Source organism: Meriones unguiculatus, chromosome 8, assembly GCF_030254825.1.
Source record: "Meriones unguiculatus strain TT.TT164.6M chromosome 8, Bangor_MerUng_6.1, whole genome shotgun sequence".
NCBI lineage: Eukaryota > Metazoa > Chordata > Mammalia > Rodentia > Muridae > Meriones > Meriones unguiculatus.
Genome location: NC_083356.1, coordinates 92,792,214 through 92,805,256, shown reverse-complemented (window position 1 = coordinate 92,805,256; position 13,043 = coordinate 92,792,214). Strand labels below are relative to the sequence as shown.

General features: G+C 45.4%; 1 protein-coding gene across 2 annotated transcripts in view; it reads left to right on the top strand.

The window, feature by feature from the left end:
• Neb (nebulin) overlaps nucleotides 1-13,043 on the top strand; it is a 192,595-nt gene that overhangs the window by 124,094 nt on the left and 55,458 nt on the right. For both annotated transcript variants that reach the window (XM_060390154.1, XM_060390153.1), the window contains 17 exons: nucleotides 185-496; nucleotides 1,363-1,467; nucleotides 1,580-1,684; nucleotides 1,954-2,058; nucleotides 2,690-2,797; nucleotides 2,903-3,016; nucleotides 3,444-3,641; nucleotides 3,984-4,088; nucleotides 4,733-4,837; nucleotides 4,936-5,040; nucleotides 5,325-5,432; nucleotides 7,046-7,159; nucleotides 7,652-7,849; nucleotides 8,179-8,283; nucleotides 8,971-9,075; nucleotides 10,172-10,279; nucleotides 11,796-11,900. In XM_060390154.1, the coding sequence (XP_060246137.1) occupies nucleotides 185-496; nucleotides 1,363-1,467; nucleotides 1,580-1,684; nucleotides 1,954-2,058; nucleotides 2,690-2,797; nucleotides 2,903-3,016; nucleotides 3,444-3,641; nucleotides 3,984-4,088; nucleotides 4,733-4,837; nucleotides 4,936-5,040; nucleotides 5,325-5,432; nucleotides 7,046-7,159; nucleotides 7,652-7,849; nucleotides 8,179-8,283; nucleotides 8,971-9,075; nucleotides 10,172-10,279; nucleotides 11,796-11,900 (2,205 nt within the window). The remainder of the gene's footprint in view (nucleotides 1-184; nucleotides 497-1,362; nucleotides 1,468-1,579; nucleotides 1,685-1,953; nucleotides 2,059-2,689; nucleotides 2,798-2,902; nucleotides 3,017-3,443; nucleotides 3,642-3,983; nucleotides 4,089-4,732; nucleotides 4,838-4,935; nucleotides 5,041-5,324; nucleotides 5,433-7,045; nucleotides 7,160-7,651; nucleotides 7,850-8,178; nucleotides 8,284-8,970; nucleotides 9,076-10,171; nucleotides 10,280-11,795; nucleotides 11,901-13,043) is intronic.

Sequence of the window (13,043 nt, the reverse complement as noted above, 5' to 3'; positions counted from 1 at the left end):
CTAAGCTAGCTGTTTCTCCATATCTATGTATTTCAATGGTATTTATTTCAGTGGTTTTTGTTATCTCGGAAGAGAAGCGTCCAAAAAAAAAAAAAAAGCCAGGGGCTGAAACTGCTGCTATTCCTCATTCTTCATCAGTCCTGCTTATCAAAGCGTATGGGTCTTGTATTCTACCTCTCCCCAGCTGAAATACAAAGCTGAACATGTCAAGCAGAGAGGTCACTATGTCGGTGTTCCCACGATGAGAGACGATCCCAAGCTGGTTTGGTTTGAGCACGCAGGCCAGATTCAGAATGACAGACTCTACAAGGAGAGCTACCACAAGTCAAAGGCCAAAATCAACATACCTGCAGACATGGTGTCCGTGGTGGCTGCCAGGGAAGGGCAGAACCTGGTCAGTGATATTGATTACCGTCACTACCTGCGCCAGTGGACGTGCCATCCTGACCAAAATGACGTTATTCAAGCAAAAATTGCCTACGACCTCCAGAGTGACGTAAGTGGCTGTCGTTTCTTGTTATCTAGACTGTGCCATGCACCCTGAGAATAATGGGCAGCATTCCACCTTTGACACCTTGGACCACCGCATTTAGTTTGTCCTTAGAAGGCAGTGGCGTGGAGAATAAACTGAGATTTTAGCATCGTGATCGTAGACAAAGACTGAAAAGCCTTCTTCCCACATCTTACTCCTCGAGACACTCAAGGAACTGCTTACAAGCCTGACCACATATTGGAACCTTGTCTCAGATGCAGAGGAGTGACTCAGCATAGGCCTTTTCATCACTACCAGATAGGAAGGGAGACTGTCTCATTGATTGCTACAAAATGACCTGCGTCCAACTCTTACTCCAGCTATCCACTCTTCTTCATTTTATCTGGAGAAGGCTGGCAAACCCTGGTGCTAGGGCTGGAGAGACGGCTGATGGGAACAGACAGGCTTGTCCAGATTAGAGGAGATGTCACCCCTTTCCCTAAACCCTCGTGAGCATTTACATGTGCACTCTCCTTCATTTGGTCCAGCTAGCTACCTGTAGCAAATGTGAGGCGCCCTCCCTATCTAAAACTGTGGCCTCTTTGGCAAACCTTTCCTTATGTCAACGGCATCTTAACTCCAGCCCTTACAGCATTTCATCTTATGCTGATTCCAGGGACTTCTGCGGTCACAGGCTGAAGAAATAATGCCAGGAGAAGCTGTGGCTGAATGAATGAGACAAACGAGAAATCCATCTAAATCTTCTAACAAGATTGTCTATAGCTACCCTGTGCCACTTACAGCTCTAAATCTTCTAATAAGATTGTCTGGAGTCCTCGGTAGCCATCCCGTTTCACTTACCGCTCTTTCCGTCTCTCCTCTCCCCTCAGAATGTCTACAAAGCTGACCTGGAATGGCTCCGAGGTATTGGCTGGATCCCTCTGGATTCTGTGGACCATGTGAGAGTTACAAAGAACCAGGAAATGGTGAATCAGGTATGCGGAATCTGTTGGGTTTTTAACCTAAAGCTTTCTTTTCATTTTCTGCCACGTGGGGAGGGGTGCCCTGTGGGGAAAGAGCTATCGTGATTGTCTCTCTTCATTTCAGATAAAATACAAGAAAGCTGCTCTTGACAACTATTCTAACTTCACCAGTGTAGTAGACCCTCCAGAGATTGTTTTGGCCAAGATTAACGCAGTCAATCAAAGCGACGTAAGTTCAGCCTCAGGAGCTAAGTGAATGGTTGAGTCCCCTAACTCTAGATAATTGATAATTAGAAGTTGAGAGAGGGGCAAATTGTAAGACAGTCTTTGACACCCACTTTTAGATGTTATGTATTCTTGACCAGAGTATTCAGTTAGCTAAAATGAACAGAAATTCAACCAACTGATAAGTTTTTGTATATAAATGTAGACTATCATGTCTTCAGGAAATTTTAAATATATGTTTAGACTAACCACAATTTTTTTTTCTCTTCTTAGGTGAAATATAAAGAAACATTTAATAAAGCCAAGGGCAAGTACATATTTTCTTCAGACACACCATACATCTCCCACTCCAAGGACATGGGGAAACTCTATAGCACTGTAAGTCCTATTTTATGTAATAACTTGTTTCCTAATGAAGCCCTTGTCAGTATTCATATTCTTCACTGATCTTGTACCTTGATGAACTTGGAAGGTGATCAGTGCCTTCATTTCTTATACTCGCACAAATAAATTGGTATTAGTATACCAAGTGCTTTTCAGGGCTCTGGAGAGACAGCACAAAGGATGGAGCAAGTACCACAAAAGGAAAAAAAATATATATATATATATATATATCCCTCCTTAACAATCACACACACACAAGCACACGCACACAGTGCTAGCCAGCAAATGAAAGGGGTGTGTGTGTGTGTGTGTGTGTGTGTGTGTGTGTGTGTGAACCAATACAGAGCAATGTTAGACAAGTCTCTTTGTGTACAAATTTCTCATCATTTTTTCAAAAAAGTCAACTCAGTTACAAAGTGCTCAGTTTGTATATTTGATCAAATACCCACCCGGCTCTAGGTGAGGCACTCTAATGACTACAAATAAAGGCTTCATGCTTGCCTGGAACATCAGCATCCAGGAACCACCCCAAATTGACTGGTTATTTTAGTGCTCCATGACTGTAACTGAATGCAACATTTACATTAACGTTTACATTACATTAACACATGTTTCTTCGTTTCAGATACTATACAAGGGAGCATGGGAGGGAACCAAGGCCTATGGCTACACCCTGGATGAGCGCTACATTCCTATTGTTGGAGCCAAGCATGCCGACCTAGTGAACAGTGAGGTAGGTTTCGCTTCTTCACTCTCCAAGGCTTAGAGTCTTTCACTGGGGAACAAGAAGCCGGATAGAAAACTACAGAAATTCCCAACGTCGACCCCGTTTTTCCAGCTGAAATACAAGGAAACCTACGAGAAGCAGAAGGGTCACTACCTGGCTGGAAAAGAAATCAGTGAGTTCCCCGGCGTGGTGCACTGCCTGGACTTCCAGCAGATGCGGAGTGCGGTAAGCAGCGCTCGCTTCCCTGTGGAGGTGGACCACCTCACCGCGGGCTTGTGTCTGCCCGTTTACAGCCATCCCTGGGGATGGACCATCTTTCAGGTCCCCTCACCCTCACCTGAGGACCCTTGGGAGTCTGTAGACATCATCCCTGCTCCCCACCCACGCACTCCACTCCACTCCACCCCACTTTACCCCTCCCCCCCTTTTTTTTGGCCAAGCATACACTAAGGGCTTTGAATTGGCCAAAGGGGAAAACAACTTCCCCGTTGACATTGCATTCTAGAGGGATAGGAAGACTATTTTTCAATTGTTGGTGTTATTTTAAACATTATTCTGTACGCAGTGCTCTACGTTGGAGACTGAAGAAACTGGTCAGAACAGTCTTAAGTTTTAATCCCGTAACAATGTTTGTCTTTGAAAACATCTCCAGTTGAACTACAGGAAAGATTATGAGGACACCAAAGCCAACGTGCATATCCCCAATGACATGATGAACCACGTGCTGGCGAAAAGGTGCCAGTACATCCTCAGCGACCTGGAGTACCGACACTACTTTCATCAGTGGACGTCACTTCCGGAGGAGCCCAATGTTATCCGCGCCCGAAACGCCCAGGAGATCTTAAGTGATGTATGATGCCCTCTCTGCAGTTTGACTTAGCGTATATAAGACCGTCCTACTTAACCACCTATGGCGCAACTTCTGTTCCTAGACCCAGAGACTTTGACCACTATGTGGCATGAGTAACCACTCTTCGCGTGAGAACCCCTTTGAGCCATAGGGCACCTATGTTGAATATTCAATCTGTTCAGCACTGCGCTCAGACTTAGGCACTGTTCTCCTCTTAGACATCTTTCAGCCAGGAAGTAGCTTTCATCCGGTTGAAGGCCAGGGAGCAGTAAGAAACTGTCAAAGTGACCAACCAGTAACTCCTGAATGCCTGCCACCCTTGATGTTTCTTCTTTGTTGCAGAACGTGTATAAGGATGACTTGAACTGGCTGAAGGGCATTGGCTGCTATGTTTGGGATACGCCCCAGATCCTCCATGCCAAGAAATCATATGACCTCCAGAGTCAGGTGAGCCAATCCCCCTATAAGGACCAAGTATCAAAATGTCATTGTAGTCTGTGGTAGTAGCAAGAGTAGGCTACTGGCCTTAAAACCTGATTGAGAGACTGCCATAAAGGTGTATGAGCTAAGGTAACCAAATTGGTCCCAGTCAAACTCTCTGGTGTGACTATCCTATGGCTGAAGGCCATGGACGCTTAGAGAAGGACGTTATAGAGGATGGTGGACTCTTCGTAGGGCTGTCCATCTTGGCCAGGTTAACTTGCAGAATATAGGAGGTAAGTGTGCTTTGACAATAGGTACATATGTTTTGAAGGGGGAAAAAAATCGTTATCTGGGTCATGTCGCTGAGCTAAGATTAGGCAGGTCTGCTGGACTGTGGGCACAGCAGGCCACTGCTTAGGAGGGCTGGAATATGGCATGGAGAAGATAATGAAGTGGCGAAGGACACCTCACCGAGACCCAGACCTCCCTCTTGGCCAAGGAAAGCTGCTGCTTGTTTTGGCTGCCACACAACCTCCAAGAGCCACAGAGGGCTGGCGGCCTGTCTCTTAGAGCAGAAACCCGGAAATAAAGAACGGGATGAGTGAGTTGCTGCAAACAGCTAATGCTGCTTTTTTGCCATCTTGTATGACTCTGGTTTTTCTTCACAGCTACAATACACAGCGGCAAGTAAAGAAAATCTAAAGAACTACAACCTGGTCACAGACACGCCAGTTTACGTGACCGCTCTCCAGAGTGGCATTAACGCCAGCGAGGTAGGTGCTCCTTGTCCTGTCTGATAGGGGAAGCCCTTTCTGGTCTGTAGAGATCTCCCACCAGCAGAGGTGCAGAAGTCATCCCTCTTTGTCTGCAGGTGAAGTATAAAGAAAATTACCATCAGATTAAGGACAAGTATACCACAGTGCTGGAGACAGCAGACTACGACAGAACCAAGAACCTGAAGAGTCTGTACAGCAGTGTGAGTTGCCTTGTACTTAGGAATTCTCTTTACCCCTTCAGAGACAGTAAGAAAAAAGGGGGGGGGGGAGAAAACTTTTCCCCAAAGTTTGCTCCATTTTCCCCTAAACCATCGAATGCCAACCTTATCTATAAATTCTCACTGTACAACTAAGCCTCAAGTCGAAGAAATGCCCTAGGGTTGGTAAAGCACAGCTGAGAAGAACAGAGACATAGGAAACTAATGATGTGCGAGCTAACCAGAGCACAGTACCTGTATTCACAAGATGTTTGTGACCCTTCTAGAACATATACAAGGAGGCCTGGGATAAGGTGAAAGCCACCAGCTATAGCCTGCCAACCAGCACCTTGTCCCTGACACATGCCAAGAACCAGAAGCATCTGGCCAGCCATGTAAGTCAAGTGCAAGTATCATAGCCTCCCCGCGCTGCTCCCCTCGCCCCAGACTGTTCAAATGTTGCCCCAAAGCACCCCAACACTCTCAGGGGTGTCTGGTGAATACTTCCGGTAGCTGGACATCAGAGAATGTCCTCACTACCTCCTCTCAGGGTCCTGCAGTCCCTGGAGCGTTACACATACCAGCCAGAAGGACACAGGTGCAATCTGTCAGGCTACTTGTGCATAGATAACATAGACAGATAGCCTCTGCTTCAGCCAGCAGTAAAGAGAGAAAACAGACACACAATACCGTACAGAATAGGGAGCTTTCCAGCCAGGCCTGGAGGCTCACAGCTACAAGTCCAATATTGGGGAGATTGCAGCAAGAAGACTGCCATGAGTTTAAGGCCAGCGTAGCCTGCACAGTGAGTTTCAGTCTAGCCTGGGCTACAGTGTAAGACCCTGCCCCAGAAAACAAATCCAAAGATAGGCTGTTTCAACAGAATTGGGTGAGGTCTGATACAAAGCTAAGCTAGTGAGTGTGGTAACTTGCTACCATACCATTACCAAATAAACAGACGTGGCCAAGGAGCACACCTCTCATCTGGATTTGTGGACACATTTTACAGAGGCTGGTAGAAGCTTTTCTTCCTCTGTTGCAGATTCTTGGCAACATATTGTTGGAATGAGGGGTGAGGGGCATAGAAAAATTAAGGATCCTAACATTAGTTGGAAATATTTTTAAGGGAAAAGAAAAGAATTCCTTTGGATGCTAACTTTTCATAGCTGAGGGATACAGATCAGTACAAAGAGGCTGGAATGTTCTGTTCTGGAAGATTCTGGTGGGAATTCTGTCTGGCCTCTAGTTGAAAAAGCAGCTCCCCACTTCCTCTGAGAGTGCATCTCTGGGCCCTGGGAGCCTGTGTGTTACTCCTGTGTGCTGGGAAGATGGCTCTCGCCTATGTCTGCTTCTTAGCTTGTGGCGTCATGGAGTATCAGTTGACAGGTGACGCTGACTAAGAACTAAAGGCTGGCTGCTCTACCTTTTCAAAATACTCGGAGAAACTGAAATTCAAGAATGACCGCTCTCAACCACAGGGCACTCACTACACCTCCTAAAAACAATGATTCTGTGTGTAGTCTGAGCCTCTTACTCAGGATAGTAGGAAGGGGAAAGCGACATCCCTGAGTGATTATTTAACAATCACCTACCACAAGCCAGGACTGTGGCTCAGTTGTAGACTGTTTGCCTAGCATGTTCAAGGCCCTGGGTTCATCCTCATCATTACAGACATTCTAAGCAATTAGGTATAATCCTAAAATGAATGTGCAATAGCAGCAGTCTTTGGCTTGGGCTCTTGAAAAGAAAACAATACAATTTTATGCACTCTCCAGTATAAAAATACTTCAGATATGGTCTGACCTCAGGCTCACAGTGGCCCTGTGCTGGCTCTAGCGTATTTTTAAGGGTAAGGAAGTCAGCACTGGGAAGTGGTCCAGCCTCCCCCAACCCCTCCACAATCAGCTGGGTCTTGGAGCCAGGACCCTTCCATTGTCCATGCTGGGTTTTTTTTTAAACAGTGAGTCTTTACTCTTCGTATTTTAGCATTTCTACTTGTTCTCTGTAGATCAAATATCGAGAAGAATATGAGAAGTTCAAAGCTCTTTACACATTGCCAAAGAGTGTTGAAGACGATCCAAACACAGCACGGTGTCTCCGAGTGGGCAAACTTAACATCGATGTAAGTACCGGCCAAAGACGTTAGTGCCAACAGACGCTGAGTCAGATGGCCGTGTGTTATCAGCCAGAGTGCTTCCTACGAAAGCAGGCTCGGGACACCGATTACACATATGTAAAGGAGCCAAGCCTTAGCTCCGCCTGGAGGTTAGAGAGATGAGATGGTTCCAAGGTAAGAATTCTTGCTGCTCTCAGAGAGGACCCAGGTTTTGTTCTCAGAACCCATGTCGGACAACTCACAACTGCCTGGAACTCCAGCTGCAGGAGCCCAACATACATGCATACAACATACATGCATACAACATACACTCGAGTGTTCGGACACTCACATAGACATGTGTATACATAAAAATAAAAAAAAATAGATCTTTTAAAACTATCCAGGTGTTAATCTATACAAAGCGCAAGAAAATTCCACCCTGAGCTGGAGACGACAGGCATTCCGTGATGACGCATCAGTTTTCCGGGTGACTGGGTTGTTATTTGACTTTCACAGCGCCTGTACAGATCCGTGTACGAAAAGAACAAGATGAAAATCCACATCGTGCCCGACATGGTGGAGATGTTGACTGCCAAGGATTCTCAGAAGAAAGTCAGCGAGATTGACTACCGCCTGCACCTCCACGAGTGGATTTGCCACCCTGACTTACAAGTCAACAGTCACGTTAGGAAAGTGACAGACCAGATCAGCGACGTAAGGCCCCTGCTTAGAAGGACCCCATAGTTGCCCCGCAATCCTCACCACCACCCGCCTTGATGAAAAGCAGGCTTACCTGCATATCCACCTTGGGTTTTTTTCTCTCTTGCTTTCCTATTATCCATGAGTCTGAGGGATTTTAGAGTTATCCCTAGAAACAGGGCTCATGAGATCTCTGCGGCCTCTTGGCCTCACTGCCCGAATAACTTTTGCTTTCATTTCCTCCCCAGTGTCACCTGGGCCTAGGGTACACCTATTCTTTAGTAGTCAAGAGATGGTCAATTGTTTTTTCCTTCTGATCCTCTGCGTCTGCCGAACCCCCCTAGATTGTGTACAAGGATGACCTCACCTGGCTGAAGGGCATCGGTTGCTATGTCTGGGACACTCCTGAAATTCTGCACGCGAAGCATGCTTATGATCTGCGCAATGACGTGAGTATCCTTGTTCGGTTTGTTGGTACACACACACCTCCACACCGTTTAGAGTCAAGGAGGCAATGTTTAAAGTGAGAACGGTGCCATGGCCTAGTTGTGCACTGGGTCTTGTTGAAGATGGCTGAGCTGGAGAAAGATGCTAAAAGCAGAGTAGTCACTTCTTAGCAACACATTTAGTCTTTCTATCAAACAACCTGATACAGTCGTGCCATGCTCCTCTTCAGAGAAATGACTCAGTCTCTCCACTCATTTAAACTGTCTTGAGTATATTCAAACTATTTTGAATCTATTAAACTATATGTTATATTAAATATAGTTATATTTATATATTAAATTCTATATTAAACTATGTTAAATTATGGTTTAAGGAGCACATAATTTTTCTTATATGAAAAACCCATCTGTTAGGATAATCAGTGGGATTTATTTTTAAGGTAAAGAGGAATTTGCCACACAAAGTAATATGACAATGATGATTTCAGCAAGAGTTGTTGAAGCCATCACACCTCCTAGATAACTCTATCTCCCCATATGACTGGAAACACTGGCAGTGGGGGTTGTTATAGAATTCAAATCCATCCTCTGCACGCTCTGACGGGAGCGACTCTCAAGCCCTCTGTGAAATCCTGCGCCGTCTGGTACAACAGATGTTCCAGCATAGGCTTGCTCGCTTGTTCTTGGCAGATCAAGTATAAAGCACATGTGCAGAAGACGAGGAATGACTACAAGCTGGTAACTGACACTCCGGTGTATGTTCAGGCTGTCAAAAGCGGAAAGCAGCTCAGTGACGTAAGCCCTCCCTGGGGAAGCGACCCTGGGTAGCAGTGGAGGTGGGGCATGGCTCAACCAAAGACTGGGCGGCGGCAGCCTCTCCTACCTGGGGGCTAGCCTTGGCACCTGAGAAAAGGCTCACAAAGCGCCCTTTCCCTAACATCTGGAGCATCCATAGTTTGCAGGGGTGAAGTCATAAGTGACCTGAGTCTGTGGAAGGCTTTTTGTTGCTATCCTGTGTGTAGTGAGAGGCATTTATGTCTCCTTGTCTGGAGCCAACTGGTAGAATTAGAAGGAAGCGGGCTGTGATGTTAAGGATGTAGTTGGAGTCCTGCCTCTGCCATGTAATACAAGCCTGGGAAAAGAATATAATTCCTCTGGCGTCTTTATGTGAAAGATGGAGAAATATGTGAATGGATTCCAGTCGTGCCTGAGAAGCAGGCCGAGAGGAGAGCCACCAAGCTGTCCCTTTTCAATTAGATGAACTCATAGCAAGTAAATACTAGATCCCACCAGTGGGGGTCTAATTCCACCTATTGTCTTAAACTTCTGGATGGGAACTGTCCACCCCTGTCTCTCACACCCGAGCTGTGTCATCCACTTTTCAGGGACAGGTATGTGCAGCCTCGGCTCTGATTCTACCACTTAAGATGCAGTAACATAGCAGAGGTCTCTAGGTGCATTTATTCCTTTTCTTTCGTTGTGGCCAAAACAATGAGAAGAAACTATTTAAATTGTCTTTCAGTTTTAGAGAGTTCAGTTCGTGGTTTCTTTACCTGGTGTACTTGGGCAGATATTATGGTGATAAGAGCATATGGTGAAGGCAAGTTGCCTGCCTCATGGTAGGAGAGAGATGGGCAGGGAAGCAGGCCCAGGACAAGAACCTGCACCCACTGACCAATTACCTCCAGCTAAATCCCCACTTCCAAAATAGTGCCACCAGCTAGGGCCAAGCAGTGATGGCCGTGGGGGAGGGCCTTATTTATCACACTGAGAAAAGAGAGCAGGCTGCCCACTTTTTGTAGTCTTAAACATGGACTACCATTTGTCGTGCCTCATTCCAACAATGCTACTATGATCTGAATCCACTCACCTTACCCCTCTCTGGACCCAGGCTGTCTACCACTACGACTATGTGCACAGCGTCAGAGGCAAAGTGGCCCCAACAACAAAAACCGTAGATCTGGATCGGGCTCTCCATGCATACAAGCTTCAGAGTGAGGTAGGTGTTGGGAAAGGGGAATATTGGCAGAAACCCAGGCCACGGGGCCCCTCGAGGCACGTCGGCTTATGTATCCTCATTGACTGGTTATGTGAGATATATAAATGCTGTTCCATTCAGTGAGTTGGAGAATCAGGCAAATAACAAAAGCAAACAAACAACAACAAGAACAAAAAACAATATGTCTTGCCTTCCTTCTTGACTAATGGGATTCTCCTATCAACAAGTCAAACAACTAATAAATAGGCCTGTAATTGACCAATATTTGCAAGTCAGAAAAAAGAGAGCCAGTATGCCATCAGTACTGTAAAAAAAAAAAAAAAAAAAAAAAAAACCTTAAAATCTAAAATCACAATGGCAGAGTTAAGGCATCTGATATAAAAAGCTACTAGCAGTCAGAGATAAAGATAGAAGTCACTATTTGTATTTAGAAGAACTCAGGCCCTACCTTTCATCCCTTTTTCCTATGCGACCTCGGGAAGCTGCTTTGGTTTCAGTTTTTACTGATATTTCCTATTTTAAATATAAGGTGTCAGTTGTTGTTGTTTTTTTTTCCCCACTTGAAATGCTATTCGTAAGCTTGTAGCTCCCCTGAGAGCCAGAATATTTAAGACCACGGACAGACCTTTTCTCTATATTCCTTCTCCGCCAATATATGCATCTTGACCCCATTTCCTGATTTCACTGATATTGACAAGAGGTCAATGTCATATGTACCTCATAATTATGACTGTCTCAGGGACCATTGATAGCCTGAGTATCTCTTGAGGGTGGGGTTAATGGCGTAGGTAGTGCTCAGCTGCCTATCTTGTCTGTATGTCAGAAATTCTTGCTAGACACCATGAGGCCAGTCAGGGACCTGTTTGGAAGCACAGACAACCTCTTTTCTATAAGTCGTTTCCCTCTTTCAATCTTGTCTTAACTCTTCCCGTTGCTTTGATGAAATACCCTGACAAACATAACTTAAGGGAGCACAGGCCTATTTTGGCTCACAGTTCAAGGGTGCCTGTCAGGGAAGTCATGGTGACAGGAGCCTGAAGTACGTGGTTACATTCTGTTCATAGTCAGGAAGCTGAGGGAGATGAATATTTGTACTTAGCTAGCATCTTCCCTTCTATACAATCTAGGACCCAAGCTTAGGGCATGGTGCTGCTGTCCTTTAGGAGGTGCCTTCCCATTTCAGGAAACTCAATCAAGATAACCCCTCCTGGATATGGCCAGGGGCTCACCTAATGTAGCCCCTCACAGGCCTAGAGGCCTGTCTCCTAGCAGGTCCTGTAAAGATCCTATAGAGGTGACAGTACCAACCCCTACAATTCTTCTTTATCCAAAACAATAAGATAAGAGGAACCTGACTGAATTCATGATTCTTACAATTGAAGTTCTTGAAATCAACTCAGAGACCATAAACAGATCAACAAGTCTGACCGAAAACCTAATGAACTGCCGTGATGCGTTTAACCACATGTTGTTTGAAACTCGGAGACATTTTACTTGTTCTTTCTCATTCTGGCAGAATTTGTACAAGAAAGGCCTGCGCTACCTGCCTACGGGGTACAGGCTCCCCGTTGACACCCCTCATTTCAATCACACCAAGGACACGCGCTACATGAGCAGCTACGTGAGTATTCCTCATCCTGTCAGGGTCTGAAATCCGAATGTGAAGAAACTAATATTAGCTAGGGATCTATTCTCATGCTCAAATTAAACCCAGAAGGCTCAAGGAGACGATGGAAAGGGCAGGGGCAGACAGCGTGTTCACTGGGAATGTGACCGCGCTGGCTACATCTACAGTTTGGGTGTGCCTGACTGGGATAGTGAGTTCCAACGGGACATCATGTGGCACTCAGCTCAGCACTCCGTGTTCTCAAGATGCCTCTGTGTCAGCTGGCCTTAGAGTGGAAGCATCCCAAACTCTCCCCGTGTCATTTACTGGAAATGACAGTGTCATTTTACACACTTCACATATGTGCTGTGTGCTGTGGATGTAAACTTAGGAGATGTCATTGTGTGTCCCTTTGAGATGACCTCTTGCTGAGCTATGAACCCTGACACTTACCTTGTCTTTTACCTTGGTGCTCAACCGAGGAGTATCAAACCCCCCACTACTTGTATTGCCATGTTGCCTCCAACACTCTCCTTTTCTGGGTTTTGTAAGAGCTAGCCCAGGACCTGAGCCTTAGAAAAGTTTGGTAGTCTACAGGCCATACCCTGAGCCAGCCTTTGGCTGGAGAGCAAGATTAAGCTCCCTTTCATTGATGCTAGAGTCCTGGGAATCAACACTGCTAACCAGACAGTGCCAACAAGGCCTAATAATGAGCTTCTAAAGCATCAGACATTAACAGATATAACAATCAAACCTGTTATTTTTTTAAAAAATCAGTCTGTAAGTCATTCAACTATATTAAAAATATCATCTTGGTCCTTTTTATATTTTCTAATTTTTAAGCCACTTTGAGACTAAAATGTTAGATTTTTTTTTTTCTTGTGTCACTTCCTACAAATTGATTCACCTGGTCAGGGAAATTTTTTTTATGTTTCCAGACATGTCATTATCATTCAACTAATACGTTTCAAGGCTTAAGACAATATTAAAATTATGTCATTGGAGCCAGTGAAATAGCTCAGAGGGCAAAAGCGTATTCCATGCAAGCCTGACACCAGATTTGACTCCCAGAAGCCCATTATGGAAAGAGGAAACAGATTCCAGAAAGAGGCCTTTGACCTCTGCATGCATGCCATACACATGTCCTGCACCCACAGG